We start from the raw sequence: 13,291 nt of genomic DNA, 5'->3' as shown, positions 1-13,291 counted from the left end.
TGTCACGCTGTTATCAGGGGTTTTAATGTCTGATGAGTGAAAGCTGAACCAACAGGTTCCACTTCAGGCAGGTATTGAGCAACATTGGTGAGGATCAGACACACGTTCTGTTTACTGAAGAGTTTTCACTGACAGAAAATGTTACATTCCTCCAGTAAGGGAAACATATTGTGCCTGTGTCTCTACACATCATCTCATGGCTGTAGTTTTATTGGAGGCTAACCCAGAATGCTGCTACTGACTACTGAACCAAGAGTTGAACCGTGCATGTATGTATCTTACGTGGACCAGATGGTATTCAAATACTGCTGACACATAATCACTTTCTTGAGATGATGCCTTCTTACACCATGGCACTTCCCCAGTAAATTACTTCCATAAAGGACAATTCTTTTTTTATATTGCAAAAAGTTTAAATATGCAAAGGATGCATTATCTAATGCTAATTTCTGGTGAACTTAGGAGAAATCGACAGACACAAATAGACAAAGTAGTAAAATAAACACCTAAATGTGCATTTTGGACGTTTTCCTTTCACTAGTCTGAAAGAAGACGTGTAGGGAAAGCAAACGGGTAACAGTGGATGGACCCAAACGCAGAGAGGCACGGGGAGCAGAAGGATGAATGGATATTGATTTTAATAACAAAAAACCCCAAACAACAAAACTTACTTAACAGGACCACAGCAGAGTTTAACAGGGATCAGAACAGGAGACGCCCCTCCCCCCCCCCTCCCCACAGAGACAGGGGAACATAGGGTTTAGACTGGGGAGGAGCAGCTGGGACGGGAGAAGACAATCAGACAATCAGACAGTCAGACATTTACAGAGTGAACACGGGACACTAAATAAAAACAGGAAATTAAATGAATCAAAACCAAGAACTACAATAACATATCATCTTGACTCGGCAGTTTCATAAAAGCAGATGTCCTTAAAACATGGATATCAATTATGTTGGGGAAAAAAAAGGTAGGCCTTCTTACACCCTTTTTCCCAGACTTTCCACTAAATGTAATGGTTTGCAGATGAAGTTCTCGTATTGTGAGAAAACCAACTGAACAAACCCTATTCACTCATTCAAACTGAGAGATTGTAAGTGAACCTCAAGGTTTTTTAGTTTGACTACCTTTTCCAAAGTTGAGAACAGACTAAAATGCTCCAAATCATGTTTTACTTTTCAGGGTAATTCACATTTCTGTAGCATTTTCTGGCCATTTTTCTGAGTCACATTGTTGATATTCTGTTGGACATTTAACCAATCAAATGAAGTTTTGAACCAACTAATTACATATTATACAGGAAGCCAATTAGTCATTACAGTCAGACAGTTGGGAACACTGGTTATTGTTGAGGCAAAGTAATGCCCAGTTCCCAATGGGACAACTGTGGCTAAAATGGTAGAGTGGGCTTTCCCTCAATTTGAAGATCTAGTTGATGGACTAGACGTCCTCTTGGGAGACACTGAACCCCCAAATGCCCCCTTAGGCTGGGCCATCAATGTATGAATGTTAGTTAGTCCTGATGGGCATGGTAGCTCCTCCCATCAGTGTGTGAATGGGTGAATGATGACATGTAGTGTTAAAGAGCTTTGAGTGGTCGGAAGACTAGAAAGGCGCTGTACAAGTACAGTCTATTCACTATTTACAACACGGACCAAAGTCTTTGTTCCACCTCGGGTGTTGGATGTTTGCATGAATGACACAGGAACTGGTCTACATAGGGGAACTACTAAAGATATGTTGAATTATTTTTTATTTACCATTATGTGAACATTTGTGCAAACAGCATAATCATCAAGCACAAGTACACACTTCACGCGTGTGTTCTCATGGCAAAACATACGTTTGGAGACCAGACATACTCATTGGGAATTCCTCCTGGGGAAAGATCATGGAGAGCGTGGACCCGTCACCCGTCCGTCATGTCGTGGGAAAACCATCTCGAAATAACAAGACGACAAGATGTGTGGTGTGAACAGTGAAGCGATCTGTCCTCTGTGAAAGTCACGTAGTGTGAACTTGCATTGAGGCTGCATTCACACCAAATCAGGCCATGTGGTCATTAGTGCAGGCCCTCATGTTGTACAAGTCTGGACTGCTGATTGGCCATCGCAGCATCGTGTTTCTCAAAGGTTTATTTGGTTTTGAACTTTTCAACATCCCCTACATCCAACATAAACACACTACCCATTCAAATGAATGGGAAGACTGGCATTTCAACACAATGTCTGATTTGGTGTAGACAAGTCTCAAATAAAAAATGCCATCCTGTGGACATTGTTCAAGTAAGAGAAACCCCTAGTCTGTTTGTGTATTTCATGCAGACACTGCTGGTGTTATTCAGTGTGAACACACTACATTGCTACCAAAGTAAAACAGCAATAAAGCTTCTCATGAATCATTGATGTGAAGCATTCACAGAAATGTCTATGGCTCTCGGTCCATTAGTCAAGAGGTTAGTAACTAACAACCATTTGAAGTAAGTCGTGTTTTAGATTTGAAGTCGGTTAGGTAAGTTTTAAGTATCATAAGCAGTGGCCAATGATGGGTTAGTTTGCTTGGTGATGGTTGTTATACCCAGCAAGTGATTTACACCTGAACATTCCAGTCACCGGCGAAAACACCAGCCGGGAGCAGCTCTAATGTCCTGCGGTCAGACAGACGTCCTCTGGGTGCTGTACAGGGTGTCACCCAGAATATTTTGGAAGCAGTGGAGTAGTAGGAGAGCTGAAGGCAGAACCCTGGGTCTGGTTTCTGGAAGGAGGGAGGCTTCACTCCCCCTTGAAGTGAGGACGCCTCTTCTCCTTGAAGGCAGACAAACCCTCCAATCGGTCTTTTGTCGGTATCACCTGAAAAACAACACAAAAAGGGTCGGTACAAAAAGAAAAAGAAAAAAGGGAGATGGTGCACTCTGAGGTGTTTTAAAAACTTTTGTCCACTCATTTGTAATTTGAGGAGTAGAACCATAATATAAAAAATAAGGCACGCTAGCAGGGCAGCAGGAGCTTCTGTCCTCCATGTGCGTCTACACAGGATGCGTTCAGGTACAGCAATGAGTGTAGGTCACCTGAATTACATTTTCCATATCCAACTTTTTTTATATCTTTTAAATAATTAACAACATACACTCCTCATTTCCACACCCACCTGCTGACTCTTCAGTTCCTCTGACTCCTTATTTCCTTCTGATCCCTCTCAACTTCAGTCTATTGCACCTGCCCTTTCTCACCTAACCTCATTGACAACTGGTCATTTTCCAACACTCTAAAAGCAGCTGGAGTCAACCCTCTGTTAAAGAAACTCCCTCAACCTTTGTGATGTAAAGAATTACAGACCTGTAACCGCTAAAGCAGTCCTTGGAGAGGATCTGTCTCTGAACATTGCAGCATCACTGCTGAGGTCCCTCAGGGTTCGGTTCTTGGACCCCTCTTCTTTTCTCTTTACACTAAATCACTTTGGCTCTGTTAGTCATGGATTATCCTCCCACAGATATGCAGATGACACTCAACTCTTTTCCTGGTGGCTGCAAAAATCTCTGCATATCTGGCTGACGTCTTAGTGCTCAACTTTGATGAGACCGAGCTGCTCTTCCTCCCAGCGAAGGCAGCATATTTTGCCGAAGTTGATGTACAATGTTGTTGTGGCTGTTCCCACATGGTTGAATGCAGTTACTGTAATTGCATTGGATGAAAGAGTCAGCTAAATAAAAGTGTTTAATGTAAATGGTGTAACTGAGACTAACGGGTCGCAATCTGGAAATTATTCAGTTGTAAATTGGAATAATTTAAAACATCCATTCTTCTGACATGTACGAAATGCAGCACAAGTCCTGGCAAGGACGACCTCATAAACTGAAAACCGTACCAAAGACCAGGGGAAATTATTTCTAGTTACTCACCTGGGCATAGCATGCTTCTTCTATTGCCAGACCTGTAGATAAATCCACCTGAAAGAAAATGGGAATGTCTTAGTGAATAATCACACGTGTAAATGTCAAATGTTCTTCTCATGCGACTCAAGTCCTGATGCGTTATAGTTAACCACCATGAGATATATGCTGCTGCATGTTATTGTTTCTCTGCCTCCCAACATGATGATAACCAGCCGGAGAGCAACTGGATCTGCTTGCTCCGATAAGAAATTAGCAATGCCATCTTTAACCTAAAACAGCATCATCATCATGACTGACTTAATGGAGTATTTCATAACATAGTATTGTTACAAAAATACAAAATAGAGTAATGTTGACTGCAAAAGAACTTCTTTTTTCCATTTCAGTTGAAATATAACTAAATCCATGACTGGAGGCGTTTCATTTGTTCTGTAAAGTGGGGCAACATTGTTGCAGGATAAGTGATCAGAGTATCTGCAGCGGGAAGTGGGATTAACATGGCACAGCTCTGGGAAAGGAAGGGAAGGTCCAAACTCCTGTGGGATTTGCGGTATTTTCAAAGTTCTTTGGCGCTTAAATTTGCAAAACTGTGTCCGGGGCAGAGGTCATGGACAAAAGAGGTAAGAGACATATGGCGAATAATTCAATCAGACCATAGTGATGCCATTAATCACAGTACAACCATGTAAGACTGCCTCTCCAATGGTGGCCCTTATAATACACATGTGGTTCACACACACACGTAACACTCACCTCTATCCCCTGGTTGATCGCCAGTTTTGCCATCCTTATTGCAATTGGACCCTGTGGAGCCAAAAATCAGCATTTTGAAAAGATTACAAAGAATCAAGTCGCTCTTGTGAATTGTTTTGAATAAGTACAAAATCCTATTGCCATTATTCAATGTCTAAAATGCACGTGTATGTAGTCATGACATTCATCACCAGATCACCGTTTGGTTAGAAGTTAGTTTCCTTAATAAACAGGTGTGCTGGTCAGTGGCGTCGTCTCGTTACCTGAGGGTTGATCTCACGAGCGAGCTCCAGAGCCCGCAGGTAGGCGGCGTCTCCGCTCTCGTTCTGCTCCACGGAGTGATTGGCCAGACCGAGGCGACACGCCTCCGCTCCATCGATCACCCGGGCAGCGAAGATGAGCTCCTTAGCCAGAGAGACGCCGATGGCCCTGGGGAGACGCTGCGTACCTCCTGCGCGGAAGAGCAGATGGTTATGATGTATGAATGTACAAAAAACATACATTTATATGCTCTCCTCAAAGCAACCAAAATGTGAAATGATCTCTTTACCTGCTGCAGTCCCTTGAAGTGTAAATGTTTGTAGACAACAGAAATATTTTCACGGGAAGATATGAAATAAAAGAAGCCAGCCTTACCGGCTCCAGGAATAATCGCAAGTTTGGTCTCAACTAGTCCCATTTTTGCAGTATTGGCTGGGGAGAGCAAAGGAGCAGTATTAAATACTTGCACATAAATACTACTACCACCACTACGAGTATACATGTTTTATAAAGATGCAAAAAAACGTATATATATATATTATACTATATATATAAATATTACTGCACTCTAACCACTCAGATACCAAGACACTTTATTGTATGCATTTATAATGCCATATCTAGGCGTTTATGGCTCTCACACACACACACACACACACACACACACACACACACACACACACACACACACACACACACACACACACACACACACACACACACACACACACACACACACACACACACGTTTAAATAGCCTTATCACTTTATAGCTTCTGCTGATTAATTTGCTCTGCCAGACAACGTCTGTGCACATAGAACAGAGGCTTTTATCTGTGAGTCTTACAGGTAATTCTGATGTCACAAGCTAGAGCCATTTCCAAGCCTCCTCCTAAGGCAGCGCCATCAATCGCAGCAATTGTTGGTATCGGTAGATTACCTATGAAAGAAAAGACAACACGGTACCATCAGCAGACATGAAACACGCTCATTAACCAACAACGGCAGAGACAACTGCTCAAGGGCCAATACAACTTTGCAAGTCAAGACTTCAGTAAAGAAGAAAGAGGCACAAACACGCATCGCCGTCTATATTGCAGAACACAGTCAAGTCAGCTGAATATTCAATTAGTTCATTAGCAGTCCCTGATTTTGCATCATTTACCGAGCTCTGTGATGAGCGCTCTGGCTTTGGACACAAACGGTCCCACTTCACTCTGATGCATCTTGGCCCTCTCCTTCAGGTCGGCTCCTGCTCAAAGAGACAAAGCACGGGCATCAGGCCGAGGCTTCATGCTGGAGCATGAAGAGGATGCAGAGGGTCCATCATTCAGAGCGTTGGCATCTGATAAAACTCCCCCACCCAGGTTTCTGAATATAAAGCTCAATACAGAATTCTCCCTGCTCAGCATTTCAGAGTAAAGATCTCAATATAAAACAATATTATACACAAAAAAGATGCATGACTATTGGATTGGCAAAACGTCTAAAACTAAGGAAGCAGCAGGGAAAGATACTTCAAACAGCAGAGTGTACCTGCACAGAAGATCCCTGGAACCAAACTGCAGATGATGACACTGCGCAGTTTGTTATTCTTCTTGATATCCTCCACAGCCTCCAACATCTGAAACACATTTTTATTTTTCAAAAGAGAAAATACAAAATAACATTTCTCAAAATGTTTGATTTAATTGTACAACACATTTTTTTAATAACGAAGATAAAAAAAAAAACTGCATGTTTCAAGCAGAACTCAGAAATTAGACAAGACCATGAAAGAACCTAAACCAGTTAAGAGCTACAGGAGCATCAGTTATATTTAAAGCAGAAAGGAGGCGTGACCGGGGTTAGGATAGAGCGTCAGTAAATGAAGAAAGGTCCTTCACACTCATTTATTAGGTATTTTAGTTGATAAAAAATTATAAAAATGATAAAAAATGTCCTGTTTATTAAATTAGCAAATACCCGCCCCTCCAATCTTCATGAACTTTATTGGATGCAACAACAAGATCGGAAACATTTTCCAAACCTAACTAGGCTTCGGTTCTCCACCATTCAGGAAAGTGAACAAATATCAGATGTGCCTATTACATATATTAATGAGCCATATAATATATGTTATTGCCTTTTTCTCTATACCGTCATTGTTTAGCAACTTCTTCAAACAGCATTCTCATATTCATTCATAGAACATGAGACGGGTTGATAGTCTTCACCTTCCAGCTTTCTATTTTACTAAATGAAACAGTCAGTAGTCCCTTAAAATATCGTGTTTACATATATGGAAAGAACATGGTCATCACAATTAATGTCGATTAATTTCTATAACGCTTTCTATAATGCACGTGTGTTTGTTTGTTTGTTTTTATTGGGTTATTGTCTACTGATTGGTGCGTTCTGTTTATTTTGTGTGCTTATATGCATTGATTTTTAGGTACATTTTTCAAAACTATGGAGGCGTAGTTTTTTTTGTTACAATTGATGTTGAGTGAGGTCCGTTGTACAAGCCTGTGGCTTCTTGACCTCTCCTGTCACATTTGTTATTTCCTGAAGTCTTATGTGTGTGCAAACAAAAAAAGACAACATAATAAAACAATATCTATTGATCTCTGTTTCCATTCACTCTTATCATAGTTAAGCTGGACTGAAGACACACAAGCAGGTGTCTGCAAACACAGGAGGGAGTAACAGCAGGTCACCGGGGTCGCAGAGGAACTGAACCGTCAAGAAAGTTGTTTTTAAATTGCGTCAAGAGACGGGTCAGAAATAGAACAGAAACAATATTGACACAAGTACAAAGAAACAGGCATGTGAGGGTGTCTGAGCAGCCCAGTCACACTTCCTGCTTCACCTGTCACCAATTATTGGCCAAGTTAAATGTTCGAATAAATACAAGGTAAACAGCCATACATACCATATTGACCAGATTTTTGCTAATGGAATTTTTGGCCTTTGGCCGATTGAGCCCAACGACGACAATACCTGAAAGACAGAGTCACACCATGCTGGTTAACAACACACCTTAAAGTAGAGCAGCGTGTTGGACTTCATCTCATAACATGATGCAATACAACAAACCTTTATGTCCACAAGGGTGGAAATGTGGCTAGTTAATATGTAGTTGATTTATCGAAGAAATTATCGTCCATATTGGACAACCCGGACCACCCTCTCCACGACCCACTGCAGGACAGCGGAGAACGTTATCCAAAAGATTCATCCTCAGATCCTCCAGCAATTGACCCATCAACAACAACAACAACAAATCAACAACAACAACCCGTCAACAACCACAACAGCCCTCGCACCGCTTTTGTTGTCTAGTTAGTCCCTGTACATTCTTTATACACTTCAAATACACTGCACATACTATGCACTTCCTTTATTTCCTAAATGATTACGCTTAACTGTTTTGTTGTATATATAGAGTATTTTGCATTTCTGATATTTTTATTTTACATTTTCTGATAGATATATATATATTTTTGTGTGTGTGTCTCATGTACATTGCTTGCTACAGTGACAAACACATTTCACTTCGGGGATAAATAAAGTATACCTATCCATCCTGCTGGCTGATCTCAGGTCTGTACCATGAACAGAGCCAGATGCTCTACTCTTATTACTTCAGGTTTGTTTGAGTCACTTTGTAGTAAGTAGAGCTGGAACATGGTATCACGTAAAAACGGTGACGTCAACGCGTACTGACGATAGGCGGGGCTTCCTACTCGCGTCGGCATGGCGGACTGAGTCCTTGCACCGTTTCATATTAAATTCCCGTTTTCTGCACCGCTACCGGGCCTTTCCTTTGGACGACACCAACCCGTTTCTCCAGCGACACGTTTGCACGGACCCTTGCGGGACTCTTGCGGGACCCTGGGCGGGACTTACCGGCGTCCTCTCCGACCAGGTGTCTGACGCGCAGGTCCTCCTTCGGGTCCGAGCTGTAGTGTCGTGCTCCGTGACCGTCAAGGCGAGAGGCCGGCGACGCTTCACCGAGCCCGGCGCACCGTCCCGGGCAGCAGAGGCGCGCTGCCGGCCGGCGGACGGCCTGGAGCAGGACCCTGCGTCCGACTTGAAACGCCATGCTGAGGACGGAGCAGCAGTAGTGTCGCTTGACTTTCAACTTTCAACCCGGTCACGTGGTCTCGTCACCTGACTTGTTTGCGGGCTGAACGGGAGACACGAGACGAATATTATTGTCTTAATTTTTCGACATTTTTACTTCAATAAAAGTACTGCGTATGAATGCATCCCGCATCCAAGTAAAAATATGTCGAAAATTAAGGATTTTTACGTCCTGCATTCCAAACCTTGCATAAGTGAAAGTACAAAAGTATTATAAACATTTACTTTAGTACCAAAGGTCAAAGTGCACAACGAGCCATTTCAGAATATTATATAATACTGGATAATAATTATTGATGCATTAATGTGTTCATCTTTAATGCTACAGCTGGTTAGCTGGAGATCATTTTCATTACTGTAAATACTGTTGGGTGGCTTAATATACATAATACATCCTAATGTATTAGTTTATTTTTATTTCCTATTAATAATATGAACCTGGAAGCTAACTAGTAAGAAGTTTTCAAATAAAAGTAATGGAGTAAAAAGTACAATATTTCCCTCTGAGATGGAGTGGAGAAAGAGACCTTGACAGAGCTCAGATTTTGGGGAAATCATTGTTTTCCTGTTATTTTATACCAGAAATGATGTGTTCTTGAATTTGGCTCATCGGAAAAAGAAAATACACAGAAAGAAACAACTTGATTCAGTGACGAGACATTTATTGTAAACAAAAACTCACGATTACAAGAAATCTAGAGGGCAGTGATCAGATGCAGAAAGCTGGACTCCATATATGACAACTCAATACACACCAGTCTTCTGACATGAGTTAGAATGTCAGAGCTTTATTAAACAGTTACTGTTGTCAGATCCACCCGATGGTAATTCCTCCAGTGTCACGCACATTGAAATAATCAACAAGAATCAAATATAAAAAAATAAAAAGAGAAGCAGCGGCTATTTGGCAAACAGTGAATTAGTGCAGCAGAGTATTAAAAGTGATGCTAAACTTCGGTTAAAGCCAAAATGTAACTTTCTGCATGTTAAACTACAGCAGTGATGATGTGTGTGAGGTCGTTTCAGCTCAGTGACTCGAACACAGCATTGTTTACTGAAGCGATGAAGTTATGCAGCATGAACATAAATAACCCAGCAGGACCAGAGAGCACACAGATGCAGTATCTTACAGGTCCACGTTATTACACATTATCAAAAAAGAACTGTCATTTGATATCAATCATGGGGCAACTAGGCTGTCTGGGAGAAACAAATCCTGGATTAATTTGATTTATTTCATATTTCCAAATTCCATAGCTTGACATGTTAGCTGACCTGCTGCTACATGACCTCTAGGTCACATGAGCCGGTCACTTGAATCACTATGTCCCCCGTACTTAGTATCAAGTTACTCTCTTTCCAGGAAATGTCTTGCAAATGATTCTGAAATTGCAAACCCATGAAATAAAGATCCTTTAAAGCAGAGGTACGGACCAAACCTGTCACCACACCAACACACAAATGGATAAAATAACCAAACTACATTTGTAAAAACTGATTTCTGCTTTGCCAGAATGCAATCTTTGGCAACGACAACGACAAACGTTTTCCTGCTCCACGGAATCAAAGCTGAGCGTTCGGTGATGCTCAGTGATTCTGAAGAGACGGCAGACGCCAATCATTTGGTAAAAATATGAAAACTTCACACATCATAATATACTATACACTTATGATGCCTGTCACACATCGTCAACTCACAACACACTGTCAGAGAATTAGTGCCCAGAAATGTAATCTTCCTCCAGTGTTAGAACCAGGTGTATATAAAATATATATTACACACACACACACACACACACACACACACACACACACACACACACACACACACACACACACACACACACACACACACACACACGCACACACACACACACACACACACACACACACACACAAAGGTTTGGAAGCACATCGGTCCAGTCAGATGGCTGAGAGGACTTCTCTATATTGTTAAATGATCTTTCATGATTTCAGTTGAAGGACGTCCTATTTTACAAACACATGTTCTTTTGTAAGAAGGGTTTCCAAAAAAAAGCAAAGTTCAAAGTTCAGTCAGTCCCCGGAGAACAAAGGCGGTACTATCCTGAGATTGATCCTCTGAGCAACAGTGAAGTAAGAACAGCAGCTGGCAGCTTAGCATCTGAACCGGTGCAGCTTTGGATGGGAACAAGTTCCTGTTCCAGTCACGTGAACAATAATGAAGCCAAAACAAGCTGGAACTAACAGAGTTATGTGGAAGTCTGAGTCATGTCAGTCAGTAAGTCAAAGGTGTCCGAATTATACCGTTTTTATATCAATATAAACAGGTGACTCCAAACTTTTGAACACACACACACACACACACACACACACACCTGTATTTGAGCATAATTAAAACGTCTGCCTGTTTTAATGAGCTGTTAATGCATTTTAACCTGTTCAAATGGAAGCACATTACACTGAATGAAATCCATATAATCTATATCTCAGCCCCAACATGACCAGTAGAGTCAGACTCAGCACTGAGAGGCTGTTTTCAATCACAAACTCATTCGTCACCTTAACTTTGAAGGGTTTTTCAAGTTGTTGTTTTCACGTTTCCATCAGGTCATAAATTGTCACAAAAAAAGAAGGAAGAAGTAAGTTTCTTCTAAAAAGGACATAATCCTGGTAGGCTTTTAATACAAAAATGAAAGCGGTGTGAAGTGGGCAAAAAGGAAGCAAAATAAATCAAACTGAATGAAAACAGCATCTGTGTCAAGAGGAGCAGAGGAAGAGTGTGACACGACTGTTGAACTGATGATGGGATTCATGCTGTGGCATTGTACATTACACTGAATTCACCATGATTACTATTCCCGTACAGGTCATGTGTTTTTTAACCAGCCTATATTAGTGATCAGCCTTTGTTCGGCTCCAACAGCTATTATTTAAACACCTTTTATCAGCGCCGATCGAAACATCGTTCATTGTTTAACCTCGATATCAAGCGCACAGTGCAACAACAAATACAGTGAAAATGCAAAACAAAATACAAAAAGGTCAAGCGGAGGAGCATCCTCTTGACGATGCCTCGTGGCGGGCAGCTGGGTTTCTGGTTGACTCCATCACACGTGTGCCAACGGGCCGGCGGCGCCGCGTGTTGGAAACAAATCGCCGGCGCCCGAGCGTCCGGCGCCGCTCTGCGTCGTCTCTGTGCGGCTCTCGTGCCACTGCTCAGACGGATGGGCCCAGTGCTGCATGTTGGTGACCTGTAGCGACAGAGGGCACGGGGAGGACGGGGCGCAAGAGTCCCGAGTGGTCGGGTAGCATCCTCCCTCTGAACCTCTGACGGGAGACTTCCCAGAGGACTCGTATTCAGGCTCCACGGCCTCCATTTTGATTTGGACGGTTCTGGCCTTGAGCTGCAGTTTATGGGGCAAAGCTGAAGAACTGGCATCCGGCACTTTGTGCGTGGAGACGATGACACTTCTTGGATCGCCTGCAGACGGCGTCGCCCCTTTGGGGACCTGCTGCTCGTCCTCGCCGTCTGATGATTTGCTTGCGGCACTGTCGTCTGAGCTGCTGGGCGAGTTACTGGACGACCTGGTGAGCTGCAGGAATGAGGCATGCTGGGAGTAGACCCCACACAAAGGGCTGGCCATGTAGTTCCTATAGAGTTCGTAGGGACTGCTTCTCTCTTGTGCATAGCTGGCGTTCTCCGCTGGTTCCTGCTTGACATCTGCAGTCCCGCAGATACTAAAGCGGCCCTGAGCCTCGGGCATGTGAGGCGAATGCTTGATGACTGATATGCAGCTGCTGCGCAAGTGATGAGGCTCCAAAACCCTGCTGGAAGAACTCTGCCCGGCATTTGGTGGCACAAACTCCTGGTAGAGGTCGATGTTGGCGGAGCTGGATAGATTCTGGACTTCTTGTGCGTACGCTGCCAAGCTCACCAGGCCAAACTTCAGCTTCAGCGCCAGCAGCTCAGCCTTGAGGGAGGAGTTTTCCTCTCCCAGCGCCATCAGCTTGTTCTCCAGCACCATGTCGTTTACGCGGCGCTTCTCCCTGGAGCGTTTGGCCGCCTCGTTGTTTTTGCGGCGCCTCTCCCAGTAAAGGTTGTCTTTCTTTTCATCCGGGATGAACTCTCTCTGCCTGCGACAGCTGCTTTTAGCCTTAAGTGGCATCTCAGAGATGTTGTGGCCCATCATGTCTCTGCTAGCTTGTAGAGCCAGGAGTCCATCCTCTCCGCTGTAGGGCTCAGTGCAGTCCACCTCTCGCTTGATTGATTGCAT

At 42.9% G+C, this 13,291-nt stretch overlaps 2 protein-coding genes across 2 annotated transcripts; both read right to left on the bottom strand.

The window, feature by feature from the left end:
• Positions 1-1,681: 1,681 nt before the first annotated feature.
• On the bottom strand, positions 1,682-8,863 carry auh (AU RNA binding protein/enoyl-CoA hydratase). The gene is made up of 10 exons (XM_079235077.1): positions 8,799-8,863; positions 7,822-7,889; positions 6,444-6,531; positions 6,073-6,159; positions 5,755-5,847; positions 5,283-5,339; positions 4,910-5,097; positions 4,647-4,697; positions 3,900-3,947; positions 1,682-2,850 (listed from the first exon to the last, which is right to left on the bottom strand). The coding sequence occupies exons 2-10, from the start codon at positions 7,822-7,824 to the stop codon at positions 2,773-2,775; spliced, it is 693 nt and encodes a 230-aa protein (XP_079091203.1). The 5' UTR covers positions 7,825-7,889; positions 8,799-8,863; the 3' UTR covers positions 1,682-2,772.
• A 3,261-nt stretch (positions 8,864-12,124) lies between these two features.
• nfil3 (nuclear factor, interleukin 3 regulated) lies at positions 12,125-13,291 on the bottom strand (the record flags this gene model as incomplete). The annotated part of the gene is made up of 1 exon (XM_079234872.1): positions 12,125-13,291. The coding sequence occupies one exon, from the start codon at positions 13,289-13,291 to the stop codon at positions 12,125-12,127; it is 1,167 nt and encodes a 388-aa protein (XP_079090998.1).

Source organism: Taurulus bubalis, assembly GCF_910589615.1.
Source record: "Taurulus bubalis genome assembly, chromosome: 19".
Classification (NCBI taxonomy): Eukaryota; Metazoa; Chordata; class Actinopteri; order Perciformes; family Cottidae; genus Taurulus; species Taurulus bubalis.
The sequence above is the reverse complement of the archived record's forward strand: the minus strand, read 5'-3'. Positions and strand labels throughout refer to the sequence as shown.

What these genes read in the sequence shown, in the direction of transcription:
- auh (XM_079235077.1), bottom strand. An exon ending in TCCAGGGATCTTCTGTGCAG is followed by an intron (nt 6,160 to 6,443) that starts GTACACTCTGCT and finishes CTCTTTGAGCAG; the next exon opens with GAGCCGACCTGAAGGAGAGG. An exon ending in TGCGATTATTCCTGGAGCCG is followed by an intron (nt 5,098 to 5,282) that starts GTAAGGCTGGCT and finishes TCTTCCGCGCAG; the next exon opens with GAGGTACGCAGCGTCTCCCC.